General features: G+C 49.8%; 2 protein-coding genes across 2 annotated transcripts in view; one reads left to right on the top strand and one right to left on the bottom strand.

The window, feature by feature from the left end:
- The window catches only part of ppp4r3b (protein phosphatase 4, regulatory subunit 3B), a 31,805-nt gene extending 26,687 nt beyond the window's left edge, over positions 1–5,118 (top strand). Inside the window, exons 14-16 of the mRNA XM_080534316.1 lie at positions 927–1,078; positions 1,693–1,916; positions 2,871–5,118. Coding sequence (XP_080390442.1) covers positions 927–1,078; positions 1,693–1,916; positions 2,871–2,972 — 478 coding nt within the window. The 3' untranslated portion in view covers positions 2,973–5,118. The remainder of the gene's footprint in view (positions 1–926; positions 1,079–1,692; positions 1,917–2,870) is intronic.
- Positions 5,119–5,648: 530 nt separating this feature from the next.
- cfap36 (cilia and flagella associated protein 36) lies at positions 5,649–17,085 on the bottom strand (the record flags this gene model as incomplete). The annotated part of the gene is made up of 11 exons (XM_080529840.1): positions 5,649–5,979; positions 8,061–8,210; positions 8,742–8,905; positions 9,279–9,375; positions 9,721–9,795; positions 10,193–10,409; positions 11,486–11,573; positions 11,869–11,983; positions 15,555–15,656; positions 16,773–16,837; positions 17,082–17,085. 11 exons carry the CDS (start codon positions 17,083–17,085, stop codon positions 5,896–5,898), a joined length of 1,161 nt encoding a protein of 386 aa, XP_080385966.1. The 3' UTR covers positions 5,649–5,895.

The raw sequence follows: 17,085 nt of genomic DNA on the forward strand, positions 1-17,085 counted from the left end.
ACATAATCAAAGGCTAATTTAAGTGATTGATTGTTAAAAATGAAATGTGACACGTTCGAATGCTTTGACTTTTCTTTCGAAAAATGTGAATACATTTCCGCTTTGTTGTAAATCAATGACATATCGCCAGTCAACTAACACAGCTTGTTGTGTAAGCCTGCTAACAATGTAAAGTAGTGTTCTAGTTCACTAGGTAGCTTACTCACCCAATCCATTGCGTTGCTATTCTGGCTTGACTAGCGAGTTTGTGTTGTGATTCTCAAATTGAAACGTAGTTCAGCGATGCGCTCAGAAGTGCGGAGCCTGTGTGCTCAGAGGAGTATAGCATGATCAAGAGACTCACCTTTTACGTGCTCACAATGTTCCCCTCCACCTATACATGCGAGTCGTCCTTTTCGTCAATGAATGCGATAAAGACGCACGAGAGGAATCGATTGACGCATAAAAACCTTGAGAACTGCCTGCGGATTAAAGTGACGTCCATATCACCAGATATCAAGCAATTAGTGACCGATGGGAGATGCCACTTTTCACATTAAGTGAGTACTTAAGTTGAATGATTTACTGAGCTAGTGTTATTTTTTTCAAACCACACACCGCATGTCGGCTATTTCAGCACCACGCGTTGTCCACTTATTGATTCACTATGAGGGGTTCAGCGTCAGTGCGCTTCGGTGCACCTCTCAACATGGATAAAAGTACAATAAGCATTCTTTAGGTGGTGGTAGATTCTCTATTCGGACAGTATAGCCGCTATATGTGGGAATGTCGGTCCGATATTGTAAAAAGAAAAAAAAGATTCTCAAAATAATCTGCTGGGCCAAATATTATTGGTGATGGGCCAGCAATGGCCCACGGGCCTCCTGTTGCCGACCCCTGTTCTAGAAGTTCTAGAGGTTTGTCTAAACCGGCCTTCCTGTCGCCAGATACCGCCGGGACGCACGGTCGCTGGACGAGGACGAGGAGATGTGGTTCAACGACGACGAAGACGACGAAGACGGCGAGGCCGTTGAGAAGAGCCGGTCTGAGGAAGAGAGCTTCCCAGAGAACTACGGCAAGTACATGGAGGCCAAAAAAGGTACGTCTGACCGACCGAAACTCAACATGCCTCGAGTATTTAGAAAAAAAACTGTGAACATATCGTGAGCTTAGAATGATAAGGTTCTATCTCCGTTTAGGGCAGTTCAGAGATATTGAGCGTCAACGTTTTCACATTCCATTATGTTTTGTGAGATGGAACCTTTGTATTTTATTAATTACTAACCCAAAAAATTCAACATTTAGAAAATAACACCACACAGGCATTAATAAACACCTAATGGATCAGATTATGTAAAAAAAGGGTTAGGGTTAGGTGACCAAAAATGGAGATAGAACCTTATAATTCTTACGTCACGATATGTGACACCTTCTAATGCTTTGGTCCTCATATCGGGATCCGATGTAATGATCCGACTTGACGTTTTTTTGCACTACTTGCTTTTTAATTCTTATTCTTATTATTCTTATGTTGCCTGTTTGCACCAACTACCACAGCAAATTCCTTGTATGTGAAAACCTACGTGGCGAATAAAGTAATTCTGATTCTGATGAACTTGGTTGATGTATGTCAACCAGTCCAGTCCTAGACACTGTCAGCCTGTGTAAGGAGTGGACGCTGACCCCTGACCCCCCACCCCCTCCTCTTCACAGTGAGAGAGGCGGAGGAGAAGGACGGCCCCCCCAAGCGTGCCCCCGAGGCGGGCAGCGTCAAGTTCACCTTCTCCCACTCCGCCTCCGCCGCCAACGGGACCAACGGAGCCAACGGCAAACCTGCCCCCGCGCCCGCGCCTCCCGTGTCCCCCCCATCCCCCCCCACCCCCACCCCCGCCTCCGCCAAGACGCCGCCCGTGCTGCCCCCCTCCCCTGTAGTCAAGGTGAGCCCCCTCTCTCCATTAAAGTGTTGTTGCCAGGTAAACACCACAAGTCACATGGCACCCTGGGTATTTATTACAGAATTATTTTGTCAGTAGTTTAGTTAATCAGACCTCTGACTCTAATGTCTCTCTCTAAAAACCTGGGTAGGACTTTAGAGCACTGTCCTAAACTGGTTTAGATCTTACCTACAGGACAGAAGTTATTGTGTCTCCATTGGCAACTTTGTGTCTGACCAAATTAAAATGACGTGGGGTTACCCAAGGATCAATCCTTGGTCCCATCCTATTCAATCTCTACATGCTTCCATTGGGACAACAAAATTGCCTACCACAGCTATGCGGATGACACTCAAATCTACATAGCCCTCTCACCAAAAGACTATAGTCCCATCAACAATCTCTATGATTGCGTTGAACAAATAAACGCCTGGATGACACACAACTTCCTCCAATTAAACAAGGACAAAACAGAGAATTGTATTCGGTCAGAAATCTTGGTGTAATTCTCGACCAAGATACATATCAGATCTCCTCCCACCCTCTATTCCAGCAAGGTCAGCTGAGACTAATTAGCTAATCATTCCAAGAGTGGAAACAAAACACGGTGCAGCAGCTTTCAGTCACGCTGCCGCATGCTCCTGGAACAAACTCCCTGAAGAAATCAAACAGGCCCAAACCCTAATATTCAAATCTAACCTAAAAACCTTCATGTTTTGCAGCAGTAATGATTAAACACAAACACTTCTATCAATGTCTTTTATCCATGAACTATTGTTTTATACATTTAAAAAAATCTGCTTTTATTCATTGTCATTTTTATTTTCTTACTATGCTCCTCTTGCTGTATTTTATTATGCTGTATGTAAAGCACTTTGAATTGCCCCTGTCGTATAAAATGTGCTACAAATAAACTTGCCTTGCCTCTTTCTCCCTCGTTCTGTCATGTCGTGACAGACGGCGTTGGTGGGCTTGGTGGACTACCCCGACGATGAAGAAGACGAGGAGGAGGAGGACGAAGAGCAGGCGCCCCGCAAGCGGCCCCGCCTGGGCTCGTAAGCGTCGGACGGAGTCCCTCAGCCCCCCCCCCGGTCCCGCGGTGCTACTGTCACGGTCCACTGGAGAGACCCCCCCCCCCCTCCCAGCCTGCCCCCTCCCCCCCCCCCCCCCCCCCCCCCTGCTCCGACACACACCCCCCTCCCTCCGACCTGGCCTGTGGACCAGAGAGGTTGACCAGTCCAGTGCCAAGGCTGTCAGGCTCCCCCCTGACCTGAACCCTGAACCCCCAGACGCTCTGGAAGGCAGGGGAACGCAGCCTCATCCCCCCCCCCCCCCCAGACCTGGGGCCCCCGCCTCGGGCCTCAGCCGCTCCACCGGAGCCAGAGACATCCAGGGGAGGGGGGGGGGGGGAGAGCCAGTCAGGCTAGCAGGACTAGCCGCTTAGTTATGAGAGCTTGATTGGCTGAACCCCCCCCCCCCCCCCCCCCCCTCAATGAACTGTTGATTTGGGGTTGGGTGGAGGAGGAGAGGGAGCTTGGCAGACAAAACAGAGAAGGGGGGCGGGGGGTAAACAAATAAACAAGAACAACAAACTAATCGTCAGAAAAATACGAAAAACAGAGGAGACTCCCAGCAGCCTTGGAGTCCTGTTGTTCACGACTTCATTAAAACTGTACAGATGTTCTTTTTGTTTTTCCTTCTTTTTAATCATTTGCCCTCCTAAGTGATTTTAAATCGGGGAGAACTCTACCTTGCCGGTGTGGATTTTTTCTTCGTGCACAGAATGGCGGCACCCAACGTTTCCACCCCCCTTTTTACTTCAATTATTTGACGATTTCATTTTAGAAAAAGCCAAGAGTTGCAAATGCTGGTTTTAAAGATAAAAACATGTATTAAAACGGCAGTAAAGTCATTTTTGCAGCCCCACTTTTGAGGATGTCTGAAGTTTGTCTGTATTTCTGTGGCTAGGACTCTTGCCTTGGTCTTGACATGTAGCGGACAGCTACTACCTACCGGAGAGGGGGGGGGGGGGGGGGGGGGGGTGCTGTTCTCCAACTGGGGGGGGGGCGGGGGTCCATTCAGAGAAGCCTGTTCTCCAGCTGGGGTGTCTGGTGTCCAGCCGGGGTGTGTCTTGTTTTAAAAGAACACGGGACGCTTCTTCTCAAAAGTGTGTACAACAAATATTGTTCCAACTCCGGTTCGCTGAGCTCCTCCTGAGTGTCTGCCCTCTTCTTACCGAAGTGTGTGCTCGCCCCCCCCCCCCCCACCTCTGTGATTGGTCTACACATGGACCAATCAAGAGGGGAGTTTCCACTACGTTTCCTGTGGCGGAAACGGACGAGCGAGTCCACACTTTGGAGAGAAACGGCAGCAAATCAGAATTTGGCCCCGGTTCAGAATCAGAACTGGCGCTGGGTCGGGTCGACTGTTATTGAGGGTCAAGAACATTTTCAGTCCTAAGTTGAAGCAGCAGCAGCAGCGGCGGTTGGTTAGACCGGCCGCCTGCGTTTATATAGACATTCCTATAGACTATGTAGTTATGATGGAGAGATGGATGGAGGGGAGCGTTTCAGCCTGACAGGAAGGAGCGTTTCAGCCTGATAGGAAGGGAGCGTTTCAGCCTGACAGGAAGGGAGTGTTTCAGCCTGACAGGAAGGGAGTGTTTCAGCCTGACAGGAGAGCGTTTCAGCCTGACAGGAAGGAGCGTTTCAGCCTGATAGGAAGGGAGCGTTTCAGCCTGACAGGAAGGGAGTGTTTCAGCCTGACAGGAAGGGAGTGTTTCAGCCTGACAGGAGAGCGTTTTAGCCTGACAGGAGAGCGTTTCAGCCTGATAGGAAGGGAGCGTTTCAGCCTGACAGGAAGGGAGCGTTTCAGTCTGACAGGAAGGGGGTGTTTCAGTCTGACAGGAGAGAGCGTTTCAGTCTGACAGGAAGGGGGTGTTTCAGTCTGACAGGAGAGAGCGTTTCAGCCTGACAGGAAGGGAGCGTTTCAGTCTGACAGGAAGGGAGCGTTTCAGCCTGACAGGAGAGCCACCAGGCTGAGTGTCCAGATGTGTAACCCATTTCAAACGGTGTCTAGAAGAGCCTAGGTTTTTGTTTTCTCCATGAAGATTTTGTACAAGTGCATTTACTACCACTATTCTCCATTCTAAACATTTGTATACATTTGATATTTGATAAGTTTTCAGATTAAATGTGACCCTGGCATTAAACGTGTGAATCTAGCGTTATTTTTTAAACTGGGAGCCAAGTTATTGAACCTGTCTTGCAAACACAAATGTGAGTGATTCTTAATGCTACCTGAATGGTATTACATCAACATGATGGATTTCCCTTAAGTGACATTGATGGAATACCCCCCCTGTGCTTTTATAAACCATAACTGTATATGAATGTTTTTGATTAAGTGATGAACTGAAGAAGCTCTCGTCCAAAGCTGGTCTCTTATCAGTGTTGTACTTGTTGTCGGTCTTATTCACGTTGATCACCAGGTCATGTTTGAGGTTTCTCTGAAGGCCATAACTTACAAATCTACTCACACCTGGAAAATCATTAAAAAAGTGCACTGGTCATAACTAAGCATGGAAGAGACCTGTGGTAGCTAATCATAGAAAGTATGCTTAGCTACTCCCTGACACCCACAATGAGATTGCTGACAAACAGTATGTATAAAATTGGATTTATTAAACAGCATACATGATATCATTATTACATAGAATCGGTGCATTATTATTACACTTAAGACTAAATCAGGGTCGGCTTAAATACTGCGTTCTTCCAATACAAATGCACCACTCCTGCGGCCCCCTCCCCAACACAGTCCATAACATCTCAGGTGCTTTATTCACTTACGGTCTGGGTCGGTCTACTACGGGTAGATTATTCAGGGTTGTTTTATTACAGGAGGTTTATTCAGGGTCCGGGTCGGTCTACTACATGGGCTCTAGACTCAGGGAAGCGGCAGACAGTGTTGTTGTTGTTGTTTACTTCTTGATGACTTCCTCCTTCAGCTTCTCCGCCAGATGTTTCCTCTTCTGCAGCTTCTTCTTCTCCTCAACAGAGATCTCCTACAGGGAGAGAGAGAGAGAGTGTGGGAGGGAGAGAGAGAGTGTGGGAGGGAGAGAGAGTGTGTGGGAGGGAGAGAGAGTGTGGGAGGGAGAGAGAGAAAGGGAGAGTGGGAGGGAGAGAGAGAGTGTGGGAGGGAGAGAGAGAGTGTGGGAGGGAGAGAGAGAAAGGGAGAGTGGGAGGGAGAGTGGGAGGGAGAGAGAGAAAGGGAGAGTGGGAGTGGGAGAGAGAGAGTGGGAGGGAGAGAGAGAGAGTGGGAGGGAGAGTGGGAGGGAGAGAGAGAGAGTGGGAGAGAGAGTGGGAGGGAGAGAGAGAGAGTGGGAGAGTGGGAGGGAGAGAGAGAGAGGGAGAGTGGGAGGGAGAGTGAGAGAGTGGGAGGGAGAGTGGGAGAGTGGGAGGGAGAGTGGGAGAGTGGGAGGGAGAGTGGGAGAGTGTGGGAGGGAGAGGGAGAGTGGGAGGGAGAGTGGGAGAGAGAGAGAGTGTGGGAGGGAGAGAGTGGGAGGGAGGGAGAGAGTGGGAGGGAGAGAGAGAGTGGGAGGGAGAGAGTGTGGGAGGGAGGGAGAGAGAGGGAGTGTGGGAGAGAGAGAGAGAGAGTGGGAGGGAGAGAGAGAGAGAGAGAGTGTGGGAGGGAGAGAGAGTGTGGGAGGGAGAGAGAGTGTGGGAGGGAGAGAGAGTGGGGGAGAGAGAGAGAGTGGGAGGGAGAGAGAGAGAGAGAGTGGGAGGGAGAGAGAGTGTGGGAGGGAGAGAGAGAGTGGGGGAGAGAGAGAGTGTGGGAGAGAGAGAGTGGGGGAGAGAGAGAGAGTGGGAGGGAGAGAGAGAGAGAGAGTGGGAGTGGGAGGGAGAGAGAGAGAGTGGGAGTGGGAGGGAGAGAGAGAGTGGGAGGGAGAGAGAGAGTGGGGGAGAGAGAGAGAGTGGGAGGGAGAGAGAGAGAGAGTGGGAGTGGGAGGGAGAGAGAGAGAGTGGGAGTGGGAGGGAGAGAGAGAGTGTGGGGGGGAGAGAGAGAGAGATGGAGACAGGAAGAGGTCGGAACGTCAACAACAGTTCAGCTACACTGGGGGCGAGCTAGCTAGCCTGGTCCCAGACTGCTGTGGAGAACAGCTAGGGGGAGCTACTGGGGCTGGGACTAGGGGAGGGGGCTCGGACTAGGAGGGGAGGGGAGGGGGCTGGGACTAGGGGAGGGGGCTGGGACTAGGAGGGGAGGGGAGGGGGCTGGGACTAGGGGAGGGGGCTTGGGGAGGGGACTGGGGGAACATCACTCCAACACACAGGTCACCTTCTGTTTGAGGGGGGCAGCAGGCTGCTGGGGGGGGGGCGCCCCCCCCTCTACACTACCAGCCCCCCCGCCTCCGTTCCTCTGGGGGGCCGCCTCCTGGCAGACGCATCGCCATGGCAGCAGTAGGGGGGGGGGGGCGGGGCATAAAGAGCAGCAACCAATCAAAACGACTCAGAAGGGGCAGGATAGGAAAACACAAGATGATTTTTAAAAAGTCTAACTAGAACCATCAGCGTCATCAACGCTGGGTGATGAAGGGGCGGGATGAACAAACAAGATGGCGGCTACTTCACTGGAAATGAGGATAATATCTTCCACTACTACAGTATCTGAAATTAACACTATTTTCTATGAAAAATAACAAAAGACACTTTCTACACGCGTTCTCTTACTAATCAGCTGCTCCGTTACTGGAATAGAAATGGCTTAATTGTGCGTTCGCGCACGTGTGTGTGTGTGTGTGTGTGTTTACTGATCGTGTGAGGAAGATAGAGAAAATTCTATATTGTTTTGATCACTAATGATTAGATTTAGATTAGATTACATTTTGTCTCCTTCCTTCTTGCTGGTCTCTGTAGCCTAGAATATGACACACCCACTGATGATGTCATAGACACACCCACTGATGATGTCATAGACACACCCACTGACGACGTCACAGTTCTATTTTCTGGTTCCAACTGAGAACCAAGTTTTCACCATTTATTTTCGGTCTGAACGTGCCGGCCGGTTCCAGACTAGGTTCGGGAACGTAAAGCGGAACGGTTCCTTGGCGGTGGGAAAGCCCTATTAGTGTGTGTGTGTGTGTACCGGGGGTGTGGGGCTGGGTGAGGGAGGCTCCTCAGGGGGTTGGGGGGGCCTCTGCTGGCTCTTCTTCAGGTGGTGGTGCAGCCGGTCTCTCTGCTGGCCCAGGTACAGCGCCCTCTGCTGGAGCTGCTCCTGCTGCACCGCTGACAGCTCCTGGACACAGACACACACACACACACACACACACACACACACACACACACACACACACACAGACACAGACACAGACACAGACACAGACACAGACACACACAGACATACATACATACACGCAGGCACGCACAGACACACACACAGACACACACACAGACACACAGACAGACACACAGGCACGCACAGACACACACACAGACACACAGACAGACACACAGACAGACACACAGGCACGCACAGACACACACACACACACACAGACACACACAAACACTCTATCAGTCCTCTATCAGCAAGTTGCCTGTAATATCTACTGAATGTGATAAAATACTTGTTTGCGATCAAACTGTAACTTTATTTTAGCAGCATGTACAGAGAGAGAGAGATGGAGAGAGAGAAAGAGAGAGAGAGATGGAGAGAGAAAGAGAGAGAGATGGAGAGAGAGAAAGAGAGAGAGATGGAGAGAGAGAGACGGAGAGAGAAGGAGAGAGAGAGACAGAGAGAGAGAGAGAGAGAAAGAGGCAGACTGACTGTGTATGGTTTGGAGATGCCGGCCTCTATGCGGGCCTCCTCTATCCAGCCCTCAGCCTGGTGGGTGGGGGTGGGGGTGGTCCTGTCCCGGGGGGATGGGGGGTCCGTCCCCTTCACTGGTACCCTGACAGCAGGCAGCACCTTGTGCTCCCCAACACCCCGCTCTGGAGAGACAACATGGACAGGTTAACACAAACACTACACTCACCAACAACAGACAGAGACAGACAAAGAGACACATGGAGAGAGAAACACAGAGAGAGAGAGAGAGACAGAGACAGACAGACAAAGAGACATAGAGAGAGAGAGACAGAGACAGACAGACACAGAGACATAGAGAGAGAGTGAGAGAGACAGAGAGAGAGAGAGAGAGACACAGAGAGAGAGAGACAGACAGACAGACAAAGTGACACAGACAGACAAAGAGACACAGAGAGAGAGACAGAGAGAGACACAGATAGAGACAGAGAGAGAGACAGAGAGACAGAGACAGGGACAGAGACAGAGGAGGGGGGGGAGGGGAGGGGGCGGTGTTACCTGACGGAAGCATAGCAGGGCTGGATGAACTGGTCTTAGCTGGACTCTTCCTCTCTCCTCCTCCCGCCACCTCTCTCTTCTGGGGTATGTTGTTCACCTACAGGGGTGTCAGGGATCACAATCACAATCACACAACTTTATTGACACGCAACAATGGTTGCTAGGTGTTACGTACAACACATAAACACACCCACCGTCTGTCCAATAAGACTACAGCGGGAGGTACACACTATCTACTGTACACACACACACACACACACACACACACACACACACACACACACACACACACACACACACACACACACACACACCACTTCAACCCAGGTCTGACAACCACGTCCTGCTACTGCACTACAGTCTGCTAAGCTAAGCTAAGCTACTACCCTAAAGTCTGCGAAGGCTAAGCTAAGTTAAGCTACTACCAGGTCAGTTACTGTACCGTAGAGCCGCCATTGACCGTGCGGGCTGGGGGCTTCGTGCTACGACTGCTCCCCCCCCTGGCCTCAGCCCTGGGCTGGGACAGGACAGGACAGGACAGGACAGGACAGGAGGGTTGGACACAGTACACGTTCACACACCAGCCCAGCAACATAACGCAGGACATACTGTAAGTACATACAGCTATGGAAGCCATATTCTGTCACTCTCAACCAGGTCAGAGGTTAGACACTTTAGACCAGTACACAGCGTCATGACAACAAACAAATCCAACTGGATTACAGGGGGAAATTCCGCTTTTAAAAACTCCCAACCACCTTCCTCTTCCCTCCCTTTAAGATATCACTGATCTGATTGGTCCAAGCAAGCTCCTCCCACCCATCAGGTCAGGTCAGATCGAGTGTTTAGACGAGGAGGATGATGGGAGGGAGGGACCGCAAGCATCCAATCGTATCCAAAGTTTTAAACCTCACCTGGTTACAGGTGTTGGTCTGTGGAGAAGGAGCGGGGGCGGGGGCGGGCTTCTCCTGGACCGGCCTATCAGCAGCGGGCTTCTCCAGGACCGGCCTATCAGCAGCGGGCTTCTCCGGGACCGGCCTATCAGAGCAGCTGCTGGAAGAGGTGGAGCCATGCTCCTCCTCCAATTGCAGCCTTCGGCACATCTCCTGTTCATACTCATCCTTCGACCTCCTAGAGAGAGAGGGAGGGAGGGAGGGAGAGAAGGGGAGGGGAGGGAGGGAGGGAGAGAGGGGGAGGGAAGGAGAGGAAGGGAGGGAGAGAGAGTGGGGGAGGGAGGGAGGGAGAGAGGGAGAGAGGGAGAGGGGAGGAAGGAGAAAAGGGAGGGGAGAGAGAGGGTGGGAAGGAGAGAGAGTGAGCGAGAGAAGGATAGAAAGAAGAAAGAAAGAAAAGTAAAGCAAAATTCTGAGTTGATTGTGATTTATACAGGGAAACAGGCGTAGGACATGCCATGCGTGCCATAAGTCAGAATTATCTGTGTGCGTAAACGTTCTTGCTTCCGTACGTACGCAACCTTTTTACGCCAGTTCTACGACCCACCAGAACCTGCTGGGGAACGGGACGTAATTATGCTAAGCTAGCTAATATCTGGGATAGCTCTATAACCAGGAAGTAAGCTCTATAACCAGGAAGTGTCCTCTATAACCAGGAAGTGTCCTCTACAACCAGGAAGTGTTCTCTATAACCAGGAAGTGTCCTCTATAACCAGGAAGTGTTCTCTATAACCAGGAAGTGTCCTCTATAACCAGGAAGTGTCCTCTATAACCAGGAAGTGTTCTCTATAACCAGGAAGTGTTCTCTACAACCAGGAAGTGTTCTCTATAACCAGGAAGTGTTCTCTATAACCAGGAAGTGTCCTCTACAACCAGGAAGTGTCCTCTATAACCAGGAAGTGTTCTCTATAACCAGGAAGTGTTCTCTATAACCAGGAAGTGTCCTCTATAACCAGGAAGTGTTCTCTACAACCAGGAAGTGTTCTCTATAACCTGGAAGTGTTCTCTACAACCAGGAAGTGTTCTCTATAACCAGGAAGTGTCCTCTATAACCAGGAAGTGTCCTCTATAACCAGGAAGTGTCCTCTATAACCAGGAAGTGTTCTGAGCTAGCCGTCACCACACACAGCTGACAAATCAAATGTTGACACAGTCGACTGTGCCGCTTAGTGACAGCCACCTGAACACAGCACAGTGCCACCTAGTGGTTGTATATGGACACACAGCTGAGAGACAGGAAGTTGCGCTGCCACCTACTTGAGCACTTCCTGTAGGATCTGCATCTCCTGCTGTTCCAGCTCTGACATCACGTCTACTCCGTCTGTCAAACACTCCGGCAGGGCTCCTACACACACACACACACACACGCACACACACACACACACAGGCACGCACACGCACACAAACCAGGGGGCAAACCAGATGTAGTGTCAGACAGACTTCCTCGAGGCAGCAGACCAGCATCATACTATCAAGCAGCTTGTACTGTAGTAATGTACATTGTGTGAGTGAGTGAGTGAGTGAGTGTGTGTGTGTGTGTGTGTGTGTGTGTGTGTGTACCATTCCTCTCCTTCATCACTTTGAGGGCCTGTGTGTGTGTGTCTGTCTCTGTGTGCGTGTGTGTGCGTGTGTGTGTGTACCGTTCCTCTCCTTCATCACTCTCAGGGCCTGTAGTTGCAGCTCCATGTTCTTCTGCACCATCAGAGACCTGAACACCTGGAAGTCCTCTGTGGCCACCACCTGCTGGAACACACTCTACACACACACACACACACAGAAGCATAGGACAGTTAGCTAGAGTAATGGCGGGCAGACAGATAGTTTAGTGTCACCTCGCTATAGCTGCTGACAGGTGTACTGGGTTACAGAAGAACGATGGTTCTGGAGCCTAACGGCCCTTAGGGGGCTGGAGCCTATCTCCTGTTTCCGTAGCGTGAGGCGGCTTGATGTACAAGTACACCCCCCTGGACATGACGCTGGTATGTCGCAGGGTCTTACCCCCCACCCAATCCAACCTTTAATGCTGAGTGCCAAGCAGGGAGGCAACGGGTAGCATTTTGATAGCCGTTGGTGGTACGACTCGGCCGGGGATCGAACTCACGACCTCCCGATCTCAGGGTGGACACTCTAACCACAAGGCCACTGAGCTGGTAGCCTCTGTCGCTTTAAAACACTTGGCTCTCTACTAGGTGTTGAATGTTCTGGAACTCTTTGGCAGTTGGTCAGTTTTAAACACTAGTGCGACGTACACCTGCCATAACCCTAACCTTAACCACCCCCCCCGGTGATGTCACAGCTCTACACATCGAACCGTTGGACGGCATCGTGTCTCCGAGGTGACATCAGTGACGCTTATCCAACGAAATCTCTTTGTTGAGCTGTGAACCCACCGGGGGGGCGGGGGTTATGGCTAAGCCAATCACAGAGGCCACGGGGCCACAGCTAGGGCCTAGTGGGCCAATCAGAGAGCAGGGCCAGGGCCAGGGCCTGGGCTAGTCCTCCTGCTGCTGCGTCTTACAATAAGCTATTTAAAAGGCTTCTGTCCTTTGATCCCTGTGTGTTCGATGGACGTGATTTGCATAAAGATTACCTGCTGCAGGGTTTTGATTAGCATAATTGATTGCATTTACTGTATATAGGCCTAGCGCCTTTCTAGAGTCTAGACACCCAAAGCGCTCGACCTCACCTGACCACCGCCCATGTAACAACACCTTGGGTGAGGCCACCGCAGCCGTTAAAGGGATAGGTCACTTTTTATTTTTTTCACACTTTTTAGTCAGATGGGTCTTTACCATGAGTCAGTAATCCATGGGCCATGATTTGAGGTGATTTGAGGTGATTTGAAGTGATTTGAGGTGATTTGGGCCATGCAATGTTTAACTTTGCCTCCTGATCCCATTCACACACGTAACATTTTTGTTAGCAGTGGCTAAAGTCACCTGGTAAATGGACTGACTTATATATATAGCGCATTATTCCAAAGAGCTTTACAACGGCCCTCTCATTCACCCGTTCACACACACATTCACACACCAATGCATGCAAGATACCATGCAAGGCGCCGGCCGGCCCGCTCACTGGGAGCTTTTTGGGGTTCAGTCTTGCCCAAGGACACCTCGACACGTGGCCAGCCGGGGATCGAACTGCCGAAACCGCCGACCTTGCGATCATTAGGCGCCGGTTCTACCTCCTGCACCACAGCTGCCCCGCCTGACATTAGTAGTGGCTATTTAAACTACCCTGACCTATGGATTACTGTTCCTCCTGACCCATGGATTACTTACTCAGGGTAAAGAACCGCCTGACTATAACATGTAAAATAGTGAGCTATCCCTTTAACACTTAATCAGCCATGAGGGGGTCATTTAACCCATGTGAGTAACATTTTCTTTGCCCTAGATCAAATTTCAGGACCTTCCTTTCATGACTTTTCCTAGATATGTGCGTTCTACCACCCAGTATCCTTACATTTTCAAAATCACATCAGGATGAGTTAATATAAGGCTATTTTACCGTTTTCCTGTGTAGGAAGGCAGGCTAAACACCAGGGGAGCCACACCTCCTAAATGTCGTTGTTTGGTACCTGTACTGTAGCAATGACAATAAAGTCCATTCATTCATTCATTCATTCATCATTCATTCATAATTCACAAGAAGCGCCAACTAGTTGTCGTTGTGTTTAAATAGCAGCTTCTACCTGCCTCTCTAACCTCTAGACTACCTGCCTCTCTAACCTCTAGAGGTTAGAGAGGCAGGTAGTCTAGAGCAGCGTTTCTCAACCTTTTTTCAGTCACGGCACCCTTCAAAAGTCGATAAAATCTCAAGGCACCCCAGTCTAAAATATAGCTATTCAAAAACGACACTGCATCACCCAGACAGCCCCATACACACACACACACACACACACACACACACACACACACACACACACACACACACACTCAGCGGCTATTGATACAAATAAAAGTTGTATTATTATTATTATTATTGAGAGAGAGAGGAGGGAGTGAAAAAGGCAAGTGTGCATCAAAGGCATCAGGCACGTAACCGTGCTGTATAAACATGACACAGTGACCGAACAAACGCGGGAATTTATGGAACACATTCATTTTCATATTACCACATTTGATTGGAAACACCTATCCAGTCCATTCAACGTAAACACCGGGGATGCAGAGTTATTAAGCCAGAAAATGCGTCTCTCTCTCCCGCTGCGCGCATCCTTGTCTGGATGTATTAAATTCATTGCATGAAAACGAAACTGTGCGTTATTTCCCGAACTTTCCAACCCTGCTTAGCTTCCGAAGTCGGACGAGAGAATAATGTCACCGATCATCCATATAGAACAACCACCTCCACACGCTGCCGGCGAGCGAGACTGCCCTGCCCGATCGGACCCTTTTTCGGGAGCGGGGAACATAGGATATCCGGTATTGACATTGTGACATGGGAAAGGGGCGCGCGAGACAGATTTTGATGATGTATTGCATTTATTTATTTATAGATTTATTCATTCATTCATATGAACGTCAGAATATAGAATTATTTGACGGCACCCCTGAAGATGCCAGGCGGCGCCCCAGTGTGCCGCGGCACCCCGGTTGAGAAACGCTGCTCTAGACTACCTGCCTCTCTAAACTACCTGCCTCGCTAGCCTCTAGATTACCTGCCTATCTAACCTCTAGGCTACCTGCCTCTCTAACCTCTAGGCTACCTGCCTCTCTAACCTCTAGACTACCTGCCTCTAACCTCTAGGCTACCTGCCTCTCTAACCTCTAGACTACCTGCCTCTCTAACCTCTAGACTACCTGCCTCTCTAACCTCTAGACTACCTGCCTCTCTAACCTCTAGGCTACCTGCCTCTAACCTCTAGGCTACCTGCCTCTCTAACCTCTAGACTACCTGCCTCTCTAACCTCTATACTACCTGCCTCTCTAACCTCTAGGCTACCTGCCTCTCTAACCTCTAGACTACCTGCCTCTCTAACCTCTAGACGACCTGTCTCACCTCTAGGCTACCTGCCTCTCTAACCTCTAGACTACCTGCCTCTCTAACCTCTAGGCTACCTGCCTCTCTAACCTCTAGACGACCTGTCTCACCTCTAGGCTACCTGCCTCTCTAACCTCTAGGCTACCTGCCTCTCTAACCTCTAGGCTACCTGCCTCTCTAACCTCTAGACTACCTGCCTCTCTAACCTCTAGGCTACCTGCCTCTCTAACCTCTAGGCTACCTGCCTCTCTAACCTCTAGGCTACCGTTGCCCCACAGCTTCGAGCCGTGAGTCTTACCTGCAGGGTTAAGGTCAGGTGAGGTCAGGTGAGTCTTACCTGCAGGGTTTTGGACTTGGCGAAGGGGGAGGAGCAAGCCTCCAGGAACTGATGGTCGTCAATGCCGACTTCCTGCATGTAGGTCTCCAACAGCTTCTCTACCTGCAGGCACATTGACGTGTTACTGTTTTATTTATTTATTTATTTGCACTTATATAGCGCCTTTATCCAAAGCGCTTTACAACGGCCTCTCATTCACCCATTCACACACACATTCACACACCAATGGCGGCAAGCTACCATGCAAGGTGTCGGCCCGCTTGTTGGGAGCAGGTGTGTCTTGCCCAAGGACACTTCGACACATGGCCAGCCGGGGCTCGTACCGCCGATCTGCCGATCTTGCGATCATTAGACAGCGGCTCTACCTCCTGCGCCACAGCCGCCCCTGGTAACTGTGTGTTACTGTGTATTACTGTGTGTTACTGTGTGTTACTGTGTTAATGTGTGTTACTGTGTGTTACTGTGTGTTACTGTGTGTTACTGTGTGTTGCTGTGTGTTACTAGTGGGAAAACACTGTGACATTACTGCCATTCTGTTCCACTGAACTGCCTGAAATATCTACTTTTGTTCATGTTCCCAGAAACAGATTAAAGGGTTGTTGTTCCAGGGATGTTCTCTGTGTAATTCAGATGGTTCCTTGGCCTGAACGTTACGTCGTAGCTGATGGTCTGAATATAGCTTATGGGTCAGGATAAGCTTTAATTCATGGTTCAGAGTTGTTTGAATTAACCACTACTAACCACAGCTAACTTTAGCCACCCTTGACAAAACACACTGGGAGTGATGGAGGCTACTAGGTCAACAGTTGTGGCCACAGATTCAACTCTCTGTGACACGGTTGGACGTTGTTTTGAGACGATTCGGGCGCAAATGTTTAAAACATTTTCAGCCCCCATCACTCTCGTAGTTAGCTGAAGTGAGCGGTGGCTATTTAAAACACTATGAACCATGGATTAAGGTTCCTACTGGCCCGTGGATTACAGTTTGTCCTGGCCCATAGACTACTCAGTGAACTCAGTGACTATAGGTTTGAAAAGTCCTGTCCCAACCCTATAAGCCTCTTCAGTGAAATGATTGTGTGTCACACACACACACGCACACACACGCACACGCACACACACACACACACACACACACACACACACACACACACACACACACACACTTTATTTGGGTTGACATTAAAGCATTACATGATCAACAGAACCCAAACTCACCAGCTGCTTGTACTGTTGATGGATTTCTGTGTACGTCAGTTTATTTTCATCTTCGTCATCAAACACTGAAAGAGAATGTATATGGATGAGCTATGCAAACATAGGCCTAGCCTAGATATGATATGGATTGAGCCATAATACACCATGCTCAATATCTAAATCATAATGTAGTGTTGGGGTTCAACTATCAGGGCTTGGTGGTAGTTAGCTAAACTACATTTAAATCCTCTTAGTTGTTCCTGTAGTTAACAACTCTTTTTCCTTATTGGTTACCATGTAGCGGAGCAGCAAGCTGCAGTCACTACTCACTCAT

The sequence above is a fragment of the Nansenia antarctica genome (genome assembly GCF_963989245.1).
Source record: "Nansenia antarctica genome assembly, chromosome: 1".
Lineage (NCBI taxonomy): Eukaryota > Metazoa > Chordata > Actinopteri > Argentiniformes > Microstomatidae > Nansenia > Nansenia antarctica.